The sequence below is a fragment of the Felis catus genome, chromosome E3 (genome assembly GCF_018350175.1).
Source record: "Felis catus isolate Fca126 chromosome E3, F.catus_Fca126_mat1.0, whole genome shotgun sequence".
NCBI lineage: Eukaryota > Metazoa > Chordata > Mammalia > Carnivora > Felidae > Felis > Felis catus.
This window is the reverse complement of record NC_058383.1, coordinates 40,507,113-40,520,868: the sequence shown is the minus strand read 5'-3', so window position 1 is coordinate 40,520,868 and position 13,756 is coordinate 40,507,113. Positions and strand designations below refer to the sequence as shown.

The 13,756-nt window shown below is 55.3% G+C and overlaps 1 protein-coding gene across 3 annotated transcripts in view; it reads right to left on the bottom strand.

Annotated features, from left to right (window-relative positions):
• Positions 1-11,844, bottom strand: part of LMF1 (lipase maturation factor 1) — an 89,742-nt gene extending 77,898 nt beyond the window's left edge. Inside the window, exon 1 of one of the 3 annotated variants that reach the window (XM_045048058.1) lies at positions 11,636-11,844. In XM_045048058.1, coding sequence (XP_044903993.1) covers positions 11,636-11,807 — 172 coding nt within the window. In that variant the 5' untranslated portion in view covers positions 11,808-11,844. The remainder of the gene's footprint in view (positions 1-11,635) is intronic. The other 2 variants (XM_045048057.1, XM_003999053.6) reach the window with 2 other exon arrangements.
• Positions 11,845-13,756: the final 1,912 nt, after the last annotated feature.

Genomic DNA, 13,756 nt, shown 5'->3' with positions numbered 1-13,756 from the left:
TCTCCTTCAAAAATAAACATTTAAAAAAACCCACACAAACAAAATTATAAGATTTATTTTATTTTTTTTAATTTACATCCAAATTAGCCTATAGTGCAACAGTGATTTCAGGAGTAGATTCCTTAATGCCCCTTCCCCATTGAGCCCATCCCCCTTCCCACAGCCCCTCCAGGAACCCTCTGTTTGTTCTCCATATTTATGAGTCTCTTTTGTTTCGTCCCCCTCCCTGTTTTTATATTATTTTTGTTTCCCTTCCCTTATGTTCCTCTGTTTTGTGTCTTAAAGTCCTCATACGAGTGAAGTCATAGGATTTTTGTCTCTCTCTGACTAATTTCACTGAGCATAATACCCTCCAGTTCCATCCACGTAGCTGCAAATGGCAAGATTTCATTCTTTTTGATTGCTGAGTAATATTCCATCATGTATATATTCCACATCTTCTTTTCCATTCATCCATCGCTGGACATTTGGGCTCTTTCCATACTTTGGCTGTTGTCGATAGTGCTGCTATAAACATGGGGGTGCATGTGTCCCTTCGAAACAGCACACCTGTATCCCTTGGATAAACGCCTAGTAGTGCCATTGCTGGGTCGTAGGGAAGTTCTATTTTTAGTTTTTTGAGGAGCCTCCACACTGTTTTCCAGAGTGGCTGCACCAGCTTGCATTCCCAAAAATTATAAGATTTTTTAATTGAATGAAATTTGAAAATACAACATACAAAAACTTGCAGGATGCCCTGGAAGCACCACTTCAAGGGAAATTTACAGTAAAGTGCTCATGTCAGAAAGACGGAAAGTCTTGGGGCACCTGGGTAGCACGGTCAGTTACGTGTCCGACTCTTGATCTCAGCTCAGGTCTTGATCTCGCAGTTGGTGGGATCGAGCCCCATGTCAGGCTCTGTGCTGACAGCGCAGAGCATGCTTGGGACTCTCTCTCTTGCTCTCTCTCTGCCCCTCTCCTGCACACGTGTATGTACACACACATGCTCTGTCTCAAAATAAATAATTTAAAAAAAAAAAAAGAAAAAAGAAAGATAGGTCTCAAATCTAAAGTTCTACTTTATCAAAAAAAAAAAAAAAAAAAAAAAAAAAAAAAAAGCAAATTATACACAAAACAAGCCGGAGGAAAGAAATCTTTAAACACCTAAGAGTGGAGATCAATGAAATTGAAAACAAGAAAAAAATAGAGGCAGTAAAACAAAAGCTGGTTCTTCGAAAAGATGAACATAATTGATAGGCCTCTAGCCAGACTAATGAAGAAAAAGAGAGAAGCAGTATCAGGAACCAAGAAGGGAACATTGCTCCGGGTCCCACACACGTTGCAAAGATAATACAGGAATATTACAATCTCTTGAGGACCATAAATTCAGCAACTTAGATAAGACAGACCAATGACTGGAAAGACACAAACTACCAAAACTCACAACAGAAGAAACACGGGTTCTAAATCACAACTGCAGGCCAGAAATGCAACACGAGTTCAATACTCAGAAATCAATCAGTGTGAGTCCCTGCACTAACAGACTAAAGAAGAAAAACCATGCGATAATATCAACAGACACACAAGAAAGCACGTGACAAAATTCAGCATCCACTCATGATAGAAACTTGGAGCACAGCAGGAACAGAAGGGAACCTCATCAGCCTACACAGTGGCTACGACAAACCGACGGCCAAAACCAGACTTGGCGACGGGTGCTTCACTGCTTTCCCCTGAGGGTCTGGAACAAAACAAGGATATCTCACTACCCTGCTCAATGGTGTGGAGGAAGTCCTAGTTCATACGGTGAGGCAAGGAAAAGAAGTCAAAGTCGTAGACTGGAAAGAAAGAAATAAAACTGTCTCCATTAACGCTTGATATGATTGTCTACGTAGAAGATTTTTTTTTAACGTTTATTTATTATTGAGAGACAGACAAAGAGCGTGAGCAGGGGAGGGGTAGAGAGAGGGGGAGACACAGAATTCGAAGCAGGCTTCACGCTCTGAGCTGTCAGCACAGAGCCCGACGCAGGGCTCAAACTCACAAACCGCGAGATCATGACCCGAGCCGAAGTCAGTTGCCCAACCAGCTGAGCCACCCAGGCGCCCCAGAAGGTTTCAAAAAATATACCAAAAAAAAAAAACAAAAAACCCTCTTGGACCTAATGGATGAGTTTATCAGAGTCACAGAATACAAGGACCATACATAAAAGTCAGGTGTATTCCCATATGTCAGCAATGAACCGTAATCTGAATTTTTTTAGTTACAATGAATAGCAAGGAACCCTAAAAAAGTGCACAGCTATAACTCTAACGAAATACATGCAGAATCTGTATACAGATTCAAACAAAAGTTGATGAAAGGAATCAAAGGTTTAAAAAAATGGAGAGAGACATCGTGTTCGTGGATTGAAAGATTCAGCATTACGAGGATGCCACTTGTCTCCAGCCCGATCTCAGAGTCAATGCACTCGCAGTCAGAATACCCAGCAAGCTCTTCTGTGGATACTGACGAGCTGATCCTCAAATGAATATGGAAAAGCAAAGGACCTGGAGTTGCCAGAAGAGTTCTGAGAAAGCGCGAAACTGGAGGACTCCTAGTACCCAATTTCAAGAGTTACTGCAAAGCTACAGCAGCCAAGACAGTGTGGTACTGGCAAAAGGAGAGACACAGAGTCAACGGAACAGGACCGGGGGTCCAGGCACAGACCCACACAGATACCGCCGGCTGATTTTTGACGGAGGTGCAAAGAGTGTTTAATGGAGAGAGACGGTCTTTTCGACAGATGGTGCTGGAATGAATGCTTGACCATGCGCAAGAGCACAAACCTGGACGCACGTCTCACGCTTGGAACAAAAATCTACTCACAAAAGACCCCAGACTAGATGTAACCTGTGGCTTGGGTGTGGCAAGGGGGTTTCGGACACAACACCAGAAGCGTGACCCATGAAAGGAAACCACAGGTACGCTACCTTGTCAAATGAAAACCTTCCACTCTGTAAATGATACTGTGAAGAGAACCAAAAGACAGGCCACAGGTTGGGAAAACATTTACAAAGTTACAAACAGTTACAAAACATTACAAAGCGCATAAAGCACCTGATAAAGGACTTGTATCCAGAATATTTAAAGTACCGTTAAAACTCAACAATATGGAAACAAACAACCCAATTTTTAAACTGGGCAAAGGATGTGGACACTGAAGTCACCCGTTTCACACAAGTAAGATACACAGATGGTAAATAAACACAGAAAAGATGCTCAGTATCATTTATTGGGGGAAACGCCGTTAAAGCCGCAACGCAACATCACCCCTCACCCACCGGGACAACCAAAGCCCAAACACTGAAAATGCCAAATGCTCCGGAGCATCCAGAACAACGGACGTCCACTGCTGGGGAGAAGGGAAACTGGGTGCAGCCACTTTGGGCGACGCTGGCAGTTTCTTATAAAGCTGGACAGAGCACAGGACCCAGGAATTATATTCTTACGTGCTCGCCCACGTGAACTAAAGACATCTGTCGACACAAAACCCGCACCCGGGCGGAGCACACAGGAGCTGGCTTCATAACTGCCACCGTGGGAAAGAGCGGAGACCCCCCACCCCCGGCGTCGGAACGCGGGAACGGGTGCGGCACTTCCCGTGTGCGAGTCCCGTGTGCTACGGAGCAACACGGGAGGGAAGACGGGGAGCCGCCGGCTCCCCCAGCCGCTCGGGCGGAGCGGAAGCGCCCTTTGCAAAGTACCGGAATCCAGAGCCCAGGGCCACATCCCGCGGGATCCCGCGGACTCTAGCAGAGGCAGAACTGCAGGGCAGACCGCGGACGACAGCGATGCCCCAGGGGCCGGTGGCCGAGGCAGCGGCCTGCGCGCACAGGGGCGTCTGGGGGAGACGAACGTCCAGGCCCGGGGTGACGGATAAGCGTGCATTTGTCAAAACCCAGAGAACCGCGTGTCACAGAAAATGAACTTTAATGTTTACAAACTAGCGAAACGAGACGGCCTGGAGGTCAGGGGACGCCAGGACGGAACACAGACTGTGCCAAATGACCGGGACTCCGCGACGCTGAGTGCACGGTGGGGGGGGGGGGGGGGGGGGGTAGGAAGGCTGCCCTAAGGAACTCTGGAAAAGGTGCTGAGCAAAAACCGTGGGGACAGAAGGCAAAGGAATGGTCTGTGCACACCAGCGTCTGGTCCGTTTTTCTCACGGAGGAGAGCAATTGCGAAACCGCTTCGCAGGTGCGCAGAGCTGAGAAAACAGATCCGCCAGGCGGGTGGTGGCCCGGACCTCACAGCAGGGGACGAGGAAGCTCGGAGGAGCGAGGAAGCAGGGGCGCCCGGGCCCCGTGAACCGAACCGGGCCGGCAGCCGAGCCGCTGGCGCCGATACACGTCACTCTCCGTGGAGATTGAGACGCACGCGCAAGGAACCGGCCGGATGCGCGTGAGCACGTGCACACCTGACCCAATCCTTCCGGAAGCGGCAGCACCGCTCTAGTGACAGCACTCCCGGCTCCCAACGCCACTCTCGGGTGAAGAAACCACAACTGGAGAAACGGCTGGTTGTCAGGCCGGGAATAGACAGGGGCCGGCAGCAGCGGTCGGTCCCGGCGCGCCGGGAACGGGGCACAGGGACACACGTGAGGCACGCGGGACCATCGGCACCGCCAGAGCCGGACAAACCGAAGCCCCGATCAGGAACAGCCTGCGCCCATAACCCGAAGCGCACCTAACGTGAGGAGAGGAGACAGAATCCTTCCCAATGGAGGAGCTCCAAATGATAGATGGACAGGGGCTGGCAGGGCTGCTGGGGGGGCTGGGGTCTCTCTCCCCTGGGGTCGCCCGACCCAGAGACCAGCTTCCAGAGGATAGAGAAGGGACGGGAAAATGCACCCGACACAGGACACACCCGGAAACACACCTTCACCAGGCGATCCAGGTCAGCATCACCTGCGGGGAGTCGTGAGGACTCAGACACCCGATCTGGTGACAAGAAGGGCACCTCCCCCCCCCATGACCCGTCTCATCACGAGAAACACCAGATCAACCCAGCGTGAGGGACACTACCAAATAAGTGACCAGAACTGCTCAGAACTGTCAAGGCCACGAAAAGTCAGGAAAGGCCGGGAGACTGCCACAGACCCCAGGGGACAAAGCAGATGAGGCGGGGTGTGCAGTATGGCCCAGGAGGGGCCCTGGGACTGGAGGGCTCTGGTGGGAAACCCCAATAAAGTCTGGAGTAGCCTTAATAGTTGTTTTTCTTTAATTGTCTTGAAAACCCGCTCTATGTGGCTCACTGCGGTGGGAAAAGAAGGGAGTCCTGACCCCTGACGGGACGGGGGCTGGGGGGGGGTGGGGCACTGGTGGTGGAAGGGGCCAAAGTCACCTGAGGACAAAGGCCCGCCGCCCCCAGCCACAGAGAGCACACCAGCTCTCTTCTCCCTCACCTGCCTCCAACCAGGGCAGGAGCCGCCCAGTCCACATGCCCCGGACCCTCGAGGCCACATTCACCGGTGCTCCCCCAGGTGGAGCCCGGGCCCCTGCTCCCCCCCATCTCTTCCCCGGCCCGTTCCAGAACACTGGGGCTCCTCTACAGAGGGGCCTAATTAGCAGAGGCACATGCTTCCTCCCAGGAACCACAATTCACACTCCACTGCCACGAAGGAAAACAATTTGGGCTCACCAATGAGCTTTAGAATTTCTTTTTTTTTTTTTTTAAGTAATCTTTATGCCCAACGTGGGGCTCAAATTCACAACCCCACCAAGAACCCCACTCAAATTCACCAAGAGTCAGATGCTGTATCGACTGAGCCACCAGGTGCCCCTGGTCTCACCAATTAGTTTTAAAAAGCAATTCTAAGCAAGAAGCATAGGAAAATTCCTACCTTACCTATCAGGAAACAATGAACATAACTTGGATTAATATTTCAGAAAAGGAAACCTATTTCAATTTCCGCTCCTGTTACAGAAATGGCTAAGTAGAAAGAAGCTAAAATTTCAAAATACCATAACATCTCAAAGCTAAACCAACCAAGTGAACCTAGAAAGGCTTAGTCAACCCCCACTGCAGCCCAGGAAGGCAGGAGTCAGCCTCCCACCCCCAACCCAGGAAGGCAGAAGACAGCGCCCCATCCCCTAGGGTGGGGAGGGTAACCAAGAGAATGATCTAGAAGTGACCAGACTACCTAAATATGCATTATCAAGGATGTCTTCAAATGTTTTCTTTAAAAAACAAAAAGAAAAAATTTTCTCTGCCATTCAGATGAATCCCTAGAAGATTACAGCAGAACCATCCCCCAAAACGCCATTCTCCGCTGGCTGGTTCTTAATGACCGTGGTCACACTGCGGGTCTTGGCACAGGAACACCCAGGGCTTTTTCTTGACAGGCGGGAGCCGTAGACAGCTCAGAAACGGTGGCGGTACCTGCGTCTGAAACAACCTGGAGGCGTTTCACAGAGAACATTGTAAAGTCAAGCGAGCATCTCGTTAGAATCTGAGCGGCCTGGAAGACAGAGAAGAGCTCGCTTCCGTGATCTCTCAGAAAGAGTGAAATCTTGGAACAACACAAAATGATGAGGGATTTCTTTTGGTTCCGTTTTCCTTCCTCGAAATTTCCAAAGAACAGCTAAGAGTTCTGGAAGCACGATGCACGTGCCGGCCTCGCTGCCTCCATCCAGCTCGATCTCGGGCGCCGGCCGTGCTGCTAGAGCCCAGGTGAGGCCTCAAGCATCCTGATAAGGAGCGCAACAAGCTACTGCCTTTATTTATTTCTTATTTAAAAAAAAATTTTTTTTTCAACGTTTATTTATTTTTGGGACAGAGACAGACAGAGCATGAACGGGGGAGGGGCAGAGAGAGAGGGAGACACAGAATCGGAAACAGGCTCCAGGCTCTGAGCCATCAGCCCAGAGCCCGATGCGGGGCCCAAACCCACGGACCGCGAGATCGTGACCTGGCTGAAGTCGGACGCTTAACCGACTGCGCCACCCAGGCGCCCCTATTTATTTCTTATTTTAAAGAGAGAGTGTGAGCGGGGGAGGGGCAGAGAGAGCGAGAGAATCCCAAGCAGGCTCTCTGATCAGTGTGGAGCCGGATGTGGGGCTCCATCCCATGACCCTGGGACCACGACCAGAGGCGAAATCAAGAGTCGTAGGCTCAACCGACCGGGTCTGCCAGGCGCCCCGCTACTGGTTTTAGAAAGTGCAGTTCCGACGCGCCTCACGGTACTCAAGGAGTTGTTCGGGGGCGAGAGGAGAGCTCTACCTCATGTAACCGAAGTAAGGGAAGCCGACAAAGCAAGTGCCCACACGTTCACGACAAGCATGAAGTGGGTAAAGCAAAAGCAGGAATTAGAGTTGGACCAAAAACCAGCCTTGAGACCCTTTAGAAGCGGGATTTTCAAAGACATGTCATTCCAGGGACTCCCCGGTAAGGGTGTGGAACTAAGGAGGTGTGCTGTCTGCTCACAAGTGACAGTCCCCTGTGCCCGGCACTCAGAGCCCCCTCTGGACGCTCAGCTGGCCAGGGCGTTCACATCTTCTCCATTACACCCTCACGTAGCTTCGTGAAGCAGCTTCTCCAGCCAAGTGGGGAGGCTTCATGGGGCAGGGGTCCCCGAACGGGGCACGTTTGAGACCCACTGGGATGTTCAGACAGACGCGGGCCTAGAGGCAGCAGACTGGGCAGGGTCAGAGGACCAGCCCAGAACTAGGGCAGGAGTCTCAGAACGAATGAGCACAGAGTCCCCTGAGAAAGAATGAGCAAGGGACACTCATGCAGATATGCCGATAAATCACAAGGACCCAGAGTGAAGACGGCAAGGCAGCAGAGACTCTAAAAACTTCCAGAGGAAAACACAAGTTACTCAGATGCTGCCGGGGAGGAAGAAATGCTGATTTGGCCTTGGTCCTGGGGTCGGGAACTTCCCGAGTGCGGGGGCCGAGAGGAGCGTCTGCTGTTGTGTATGACAAGCCCCTTTCAACCTGACCTGGGTTCCCACCAACCAGGTGACCCTTGGGGCTTGGGGGCTGGTGGCCGCGGGACCCAACCTGTGATTAGCAGGTGGGAGACTGAGCTGAGCACCCAGGACCGATGATCTCATCAACCACACCTGTGTCACGGGGCCTCCACAAAGACCCCCAAGGGAAGGGGCTCGGGAGCCTCCGGGCAGGTGAAAGGACACACGGAGGTGCTGGGAGGGTGGTGCCTCCCTCCCCCCCGCAGGGCCTGGAGGCTCCGAGCCCCTTCCCCACCCCTTGCCCTGTGTGTCTCTTCCAGCCCTGTTCCTGAGAGTCGTAACCTTGACGATGGACCAGTAAACATGAGTGAGGGCTTCCCTGAGTTCTGTGAGCCGTTCTAGCAAATTATGGAGGCTGAGAAGGGGGGGGCGGTGAGAACCCCGACTTAGAGCTGGTGGATCAGAAGCACAGGTGACAGCTTGGATTTGTGACTGGCATCGGAAGTGGGGGTGGTCTCGTGGGACTGGGCCCTCAGCCCGGGGGTCTGCATAATGCCGGGTGAGAGCGTGTCAGAACTGCTTGTGAGGGAAAACCCCCACGCACTCGAGCCCAGAAGCGTGTCAGGAGAAAGAATGAAAGTGTTTCCCGTTAGGCATCTGGGAAAGAGCAGGGGTCAGACTATGTGAAGACTTCTCATCATCAATCCAAAAAGTTCTGAGAAAACTTGCTTTGACTGGGAATCACAGAGCCGGGCAAATGAGTAATTCCCATGGGTGTACGAAAAACACAGAAAGTTCACCTCCAAATCCTTTCTTGAAAAGTTTGGGGTAAATTCCAGCAAAAAAGAGAGACTGAAAAGAAAAAAGACGGTGACGTGAGATCTGAAAAATTGGGAACACAACCAGGAGAGAGTCGGGGGCCTCTTGGGTGGGTGGCTGGTATCCTGAGTGTCCACACCAAGGGGCTGGAAGCGGCGGGGGATGGGGGGAAGGGAGGGGGACACGGCTGGAAAAATATCCCATGGGGACAAAAAGCAATGACAGAGACAATCGGCAAAGAGTCAAGGAAATCCTGTGAAACAGGATGGGAGCAGAAACAAAACAGTGTCCTTCCTGCAAGCTCACAGGTGGCCTAACGATGCTGTGGACGCACTCTCGTCAACGTGAAGAGGGTGAAGCGCAGGACAGGGGTCAGTCACTTAGCCTTGTGGCGGGTCAGCGGTCCCCAAGAGCTATTATAAAACTCAGCGTCAAGTGAAGTGTGTGGACAGCCCCCCATGGCAACCGGCATCGTGAAAAACCCTGGGACCTCGGAAACTTTACCGAAACCTTCTGGAAAAAGACCAGTGCGGGATGGGTGCCCGCTTGCCCGGGGCCATTTCAGCCACGGAACCTCGTCCCTGCAAGATGGGAAACCAGTTCCTTCATAGGGCTGAAAAACACTGATTCTACCCCAAATAAGAGAAAAGATGGGGGGAAATGCCTCTGTCAAAGCCAGAGGGTGTGTGCTCGGCGCCGGGCTTAAAATGTCGGCCTGACCCAGTAGCTCGGAACCGCCTCGCTCGCGCTGCAAGACAGACCTGCCAACGGAGATCAAAGGCAGCCCCGCTCCTCTGAAAGCCTGAGCCTGATGCTCTCAAGCTGTGCTCCCTGCCAGCGAAGCCACCAGGGTTTTCCCACCGTTACAGGCCCCCTTTTAAACGTCTATTAAAGCTTCTTCGGGTAACAGCGTCTCCACTTTCTGCTAAGTGACAGCTCGAACACACAGAAGGACTGTTTAATCCTGTAGAGGATAAAGCAGCGCCAGCAAGAACTATTTTTATAGTAACTTAAAAGAGAGGAAGGCGTGGCTGAACGCGCACACTGGCGACCCCACGGTCCACAAATCGCCCCAGGGTGTTGGGTCACCACTGTGCCCCGAGAGACGGGAAACCCAGACTCGTCCTCCTAGGGCGCACCCCACCCCCCAGTGTTCCTTCCGTGGGAAGGAAGAGCGAGATGCTCAGAGCCCATGGCGCATTGGAGGCGGGCCAGGCCAGGGACCAGCACCCTCTGGATCCCCCTGGAAGAGAGCCGGTCTGCTCAGCCGGGCCATCTCAGTCTGGGACTCCCCGTCTCCACCATTCTCCCCCCACACCCACACTGGTTTGAGAATCTGAGTGTGGGCTCATCCTGCATCTATCTCCCCATGTAGACTCCTCCACTGCCCGCAGGCTCAGATGGCTTGTGCCCCTTCTGGGTATGGGGACAGGGGCAGGGAGGTGTGCTCGGTGCCTGGGGCGGGGCTGCTGAGGGCTGGGCAGTTCTGGGCCCGGTCAAATGTGGATCTTCCCAAACCCCGCAGGTGAGGCGGAGTCTCAGGCTTCACCTGCCACGGTACAGAGGCCTCCCCGAAGCCACGGGAGCAGAAGTGAGGCCTCGGGCCCAGCACGACCTCCTCGGCTGTGCAGGGGCTGCCTGGGGCCTAGGTGCGGCTCCTGAGTGGGGGGCACAGCATGGGAAACACTGAGGTCAGGCGACTGGGCCGGCACAGCTATTGGGCGGGAGCTCTGCGGGGGCACCCCTCGGCCCATCTCCTGGGAGTGGGCGCCCCCCAACACTGCCCAGGCTAACTGGGGAACCCAGCTCCCGGTGCGGATAGAGGTCAAGGGGGACCAGGTAAGAACTCACTTGCCAGCACTCTTGCTCCTCCAACTCCACCCCATCGAACCTCACCCAACCCGGCTGGGAGGAGGGGTGAGGAGGGGGAGCTCGTTGTATCCACCTGAAGGGATGCCTGTGGGAGCTGCCTGGGGAGAGGAGCATCCTGGGGGCCTGGGGAGCGTCCCAGGGAGAGGGGTGTCAGGGGAAGAGCCTCCCGTGGGGAGAGGTGTCCCAGAGGAGCAAGGCATCAGGGTGGGGGGGAACCGTCCTGGGGTGAAGAGTGTCAGAGGAAAGGGTGTCAGGGGAGGAGGGTCCTGGAGGAGGGGGTGACCCAGGGGAGGGGTGTGGGAGGGGAGGGGTGTCAGGGGAGGAGGGGTGTCCCGGAGGAGGCAAGAGTGTCAGGGGAGGGGTGTCAAGGGAAGGCGGTCTGGGTAAGAAGCGTCCTGTGGGGAGGGGTGTCCCAGGCAGAGGGGTGTCAGGGAAGGCACATCTCTGGAGAGAGGTGTCCCAGGCGGGAGGGGTATCAAGGGAGGGACGTCTCAGGTGAAGGGTGTCCCGGGGGAGGGGTGTCAAGGCGGCCAGAGGAGGGGCGTCTCCCGGGAGGGGTGTCCGGGAGGGAGGGGTGTCAGGGGAGGAGCGTCCCAGGCAGAGGGGTGTCAAGGGAAGGCAGCCCGGGGGAGGGGGGGAGGAGGGGCGTCAGGGGAGGAGCGTCCCGTGGGGGGGGGGGGGTTCAGGGCAGGGGCTTCAGGGGAGGGACATCTCGGGGAAGGGGTGTCGGGGGCGGGGGAGGGGTGTCCCGGACGGGGGTGAGGGGTGTCCAGGGAAGGAGGCCCAGGTGTGGTGGGTCAGGGGAGGGCCGTCCCGGGGGAGGGGTGCCCCGGGGGGAGGGGTGTCCAGGGAAGGCAGGCCGGGGGAAGGGGAGTCAGGGGAGGGCCGTCCCGGGGGAGGGAAGCGGGGGGCACCGTCCCGAGGCCGTGGGCGTCCTGGGGCGGTGGAGGTGTAGGCGCGTGCGCACAGGGGCAAAAGTGACCGCAGCCCCGAGCTCCGCGGACTCACAGTAAATGAAAGCGAGGGCCCTCAGGAGCACGATCCTGGTCAGCCAGAAAGTGCCCGTGCGGAGGCGGGCCGGGCAGCCCGTGGGGTCGCGCCCTGACTCCGGCGGAGTGTCAGGCTCGGGGCCCGAGTTCCCCGCCTTCCGCCTCCTCAGCGTCTCCTCGGGCGCCGCCATCGCGGGGCCGCCAATGCGCGTGCGCGGGGAGCCCCTCGGGCCCGGACGCCCCGCCCACACTGGGAGGCCGCAGCTGGCCGCGCTTAGGGGCGGGGTGCGCGCTCCAGATCCGGGCGCGCGCGCGCCCCACAGGGCGCACGGGGCGCTGCGGCGGGGAGGGCGAGGCACGGGGTGGGTACCTGGGACCACCTGAGTGTCCTCCTCCTGGAAAGGGGCTGAGCATTCGCTCATTCATCAGTCCGGTGCACTTTCCGGACCTAGGCGACTGCCCTCATGGAACGTCACTCTGGGGGTGTTGGAAAGCTTGGGTCTGGCCAGGCCCAGGGTGGGCCTGGTCAGCGTCCCTGTGAGCCGCAGAGGCCCCTCGTGGGTCCCGCGCTCCCTCGGCGCGTCCCCGTGGTGTATGGAGTCGTATGCCGGCAGAGGAACGGTTGGAGGGGTGGCTTCACCCCAGGGCTCCCGGCTGCCACTGCTCAGGGTGTGTGGTCAGATGTCCCACAGGTGTCCCTTTCCCAGCCCCTCATCTCCACTCTCCGAGGAGGATGGTGGGATGACAGGCACACAGCTAGCGAGGGGCGGCACAGGAAGCGGCTGCGTCCTGAAATCCGGCCGGATCCTCGAGCTCAGGTCAGCAAAACCCCCTTATGCGGCCACACACTCCTACCAGCTCTCAAGACTGGACCTCCAGCCACTGGGGAAAATGGGGCACTGAGATTCACAGGAAAGAGGAGCTTACCCACCAGTGACCCAAGCGGAACCCTGGTGAGAACACCAGCAACTCCAGCTTATGGGGATAGAGCAGCCCAGGCAGCAAGAGAGGTGTGCCGAGTGCGTGAACTCCTGGGTCCCCCTTAGGAGATAGAGGGTGCAGGGCAGCGGATGCATTAGACCTTCAGTGTCTAATTGGCAAACTGTGATGTGCTTGGAAGCAAAGCATTAAGGTACGCGTGGGTTTTTCATTCTCCGCAGCTCTGTACATATTAAAGACCCTATTCTTGTGTGTAGATTGCAAATGTTTGTCCTGGACTTCTGTTTTGACTTCTCGTTCCGAGTGTTTTGAAATATAAATTACTGATACTTGTGTGGTCAAATCATCAGTCTTTCTTGCTTGTTTAATTAGATCTTTACCGTATGCAAGGTGAGCTCCATGAACCCTTCTTCAGCCTCCAGCTAGCTGTCCCCCACCTGCATTGTTGGGGTAATAGCACGTACATGCATCATATAGTGTGAGGTTTTTAAAAAGTGCCCCCCACTTTTTTTTTCTTGCCATGAAAAAACCCTCCCTTCGGAGCTTAAGGGCGAAGTGGGACATGTAACAGATTGGCCGGGGGTGGGGGCGGGGACAAACACCTTCTGCATCCTGGCAAGCCCTCAGGGGAGAGGCGTGTGCCCCAGAGCTCCCATCCTTGGGGATCAGAGGGACAGTTATTCCAGGTCCTTCCAGGCGAACCCACAACGCACCTCTCCTCTCCAGCATCCAGGTCCTGCGCTTGGGATGGGCCAGCACAGCTGTTTGGGAGAGCAGGGAGAATCTAGCGCCCCTCACCCTGAGCCCGCTCGAGTGTCCAGGCATTCCCCGGATGCGGGAGGTGCTCAGGGGACGGAAGGCACGGAAGGACAGCCCTGCCATCAGGTGTGACCCTGGGTGCTGCTTTCAGGTGGGGACAGGCCTCACAAAGGGCCCTTTGTCCTCAGCTTCCCCGGCCGAGTTGCATTGTTCTCCCCAGAGAAGGGCACAATGGGGCATTGTGCAGAGCAGAAAAGGGCCCTTGTCCAGCATCCAGCTCCCTGGGCTCCAGGCTCCCTCTCCGGGTTTACCCAGGGTGGGCGAGGCCATCAGAGAGGTCTTCTGGGAGCTCATGTTCTATTTCCTCCGGGACCCGCCTTGCTGGGAGCTGACTGCAGAAGTCCAGCGAGTCTGAGGGGCCAGAACCCACGTGAGAGTGGAC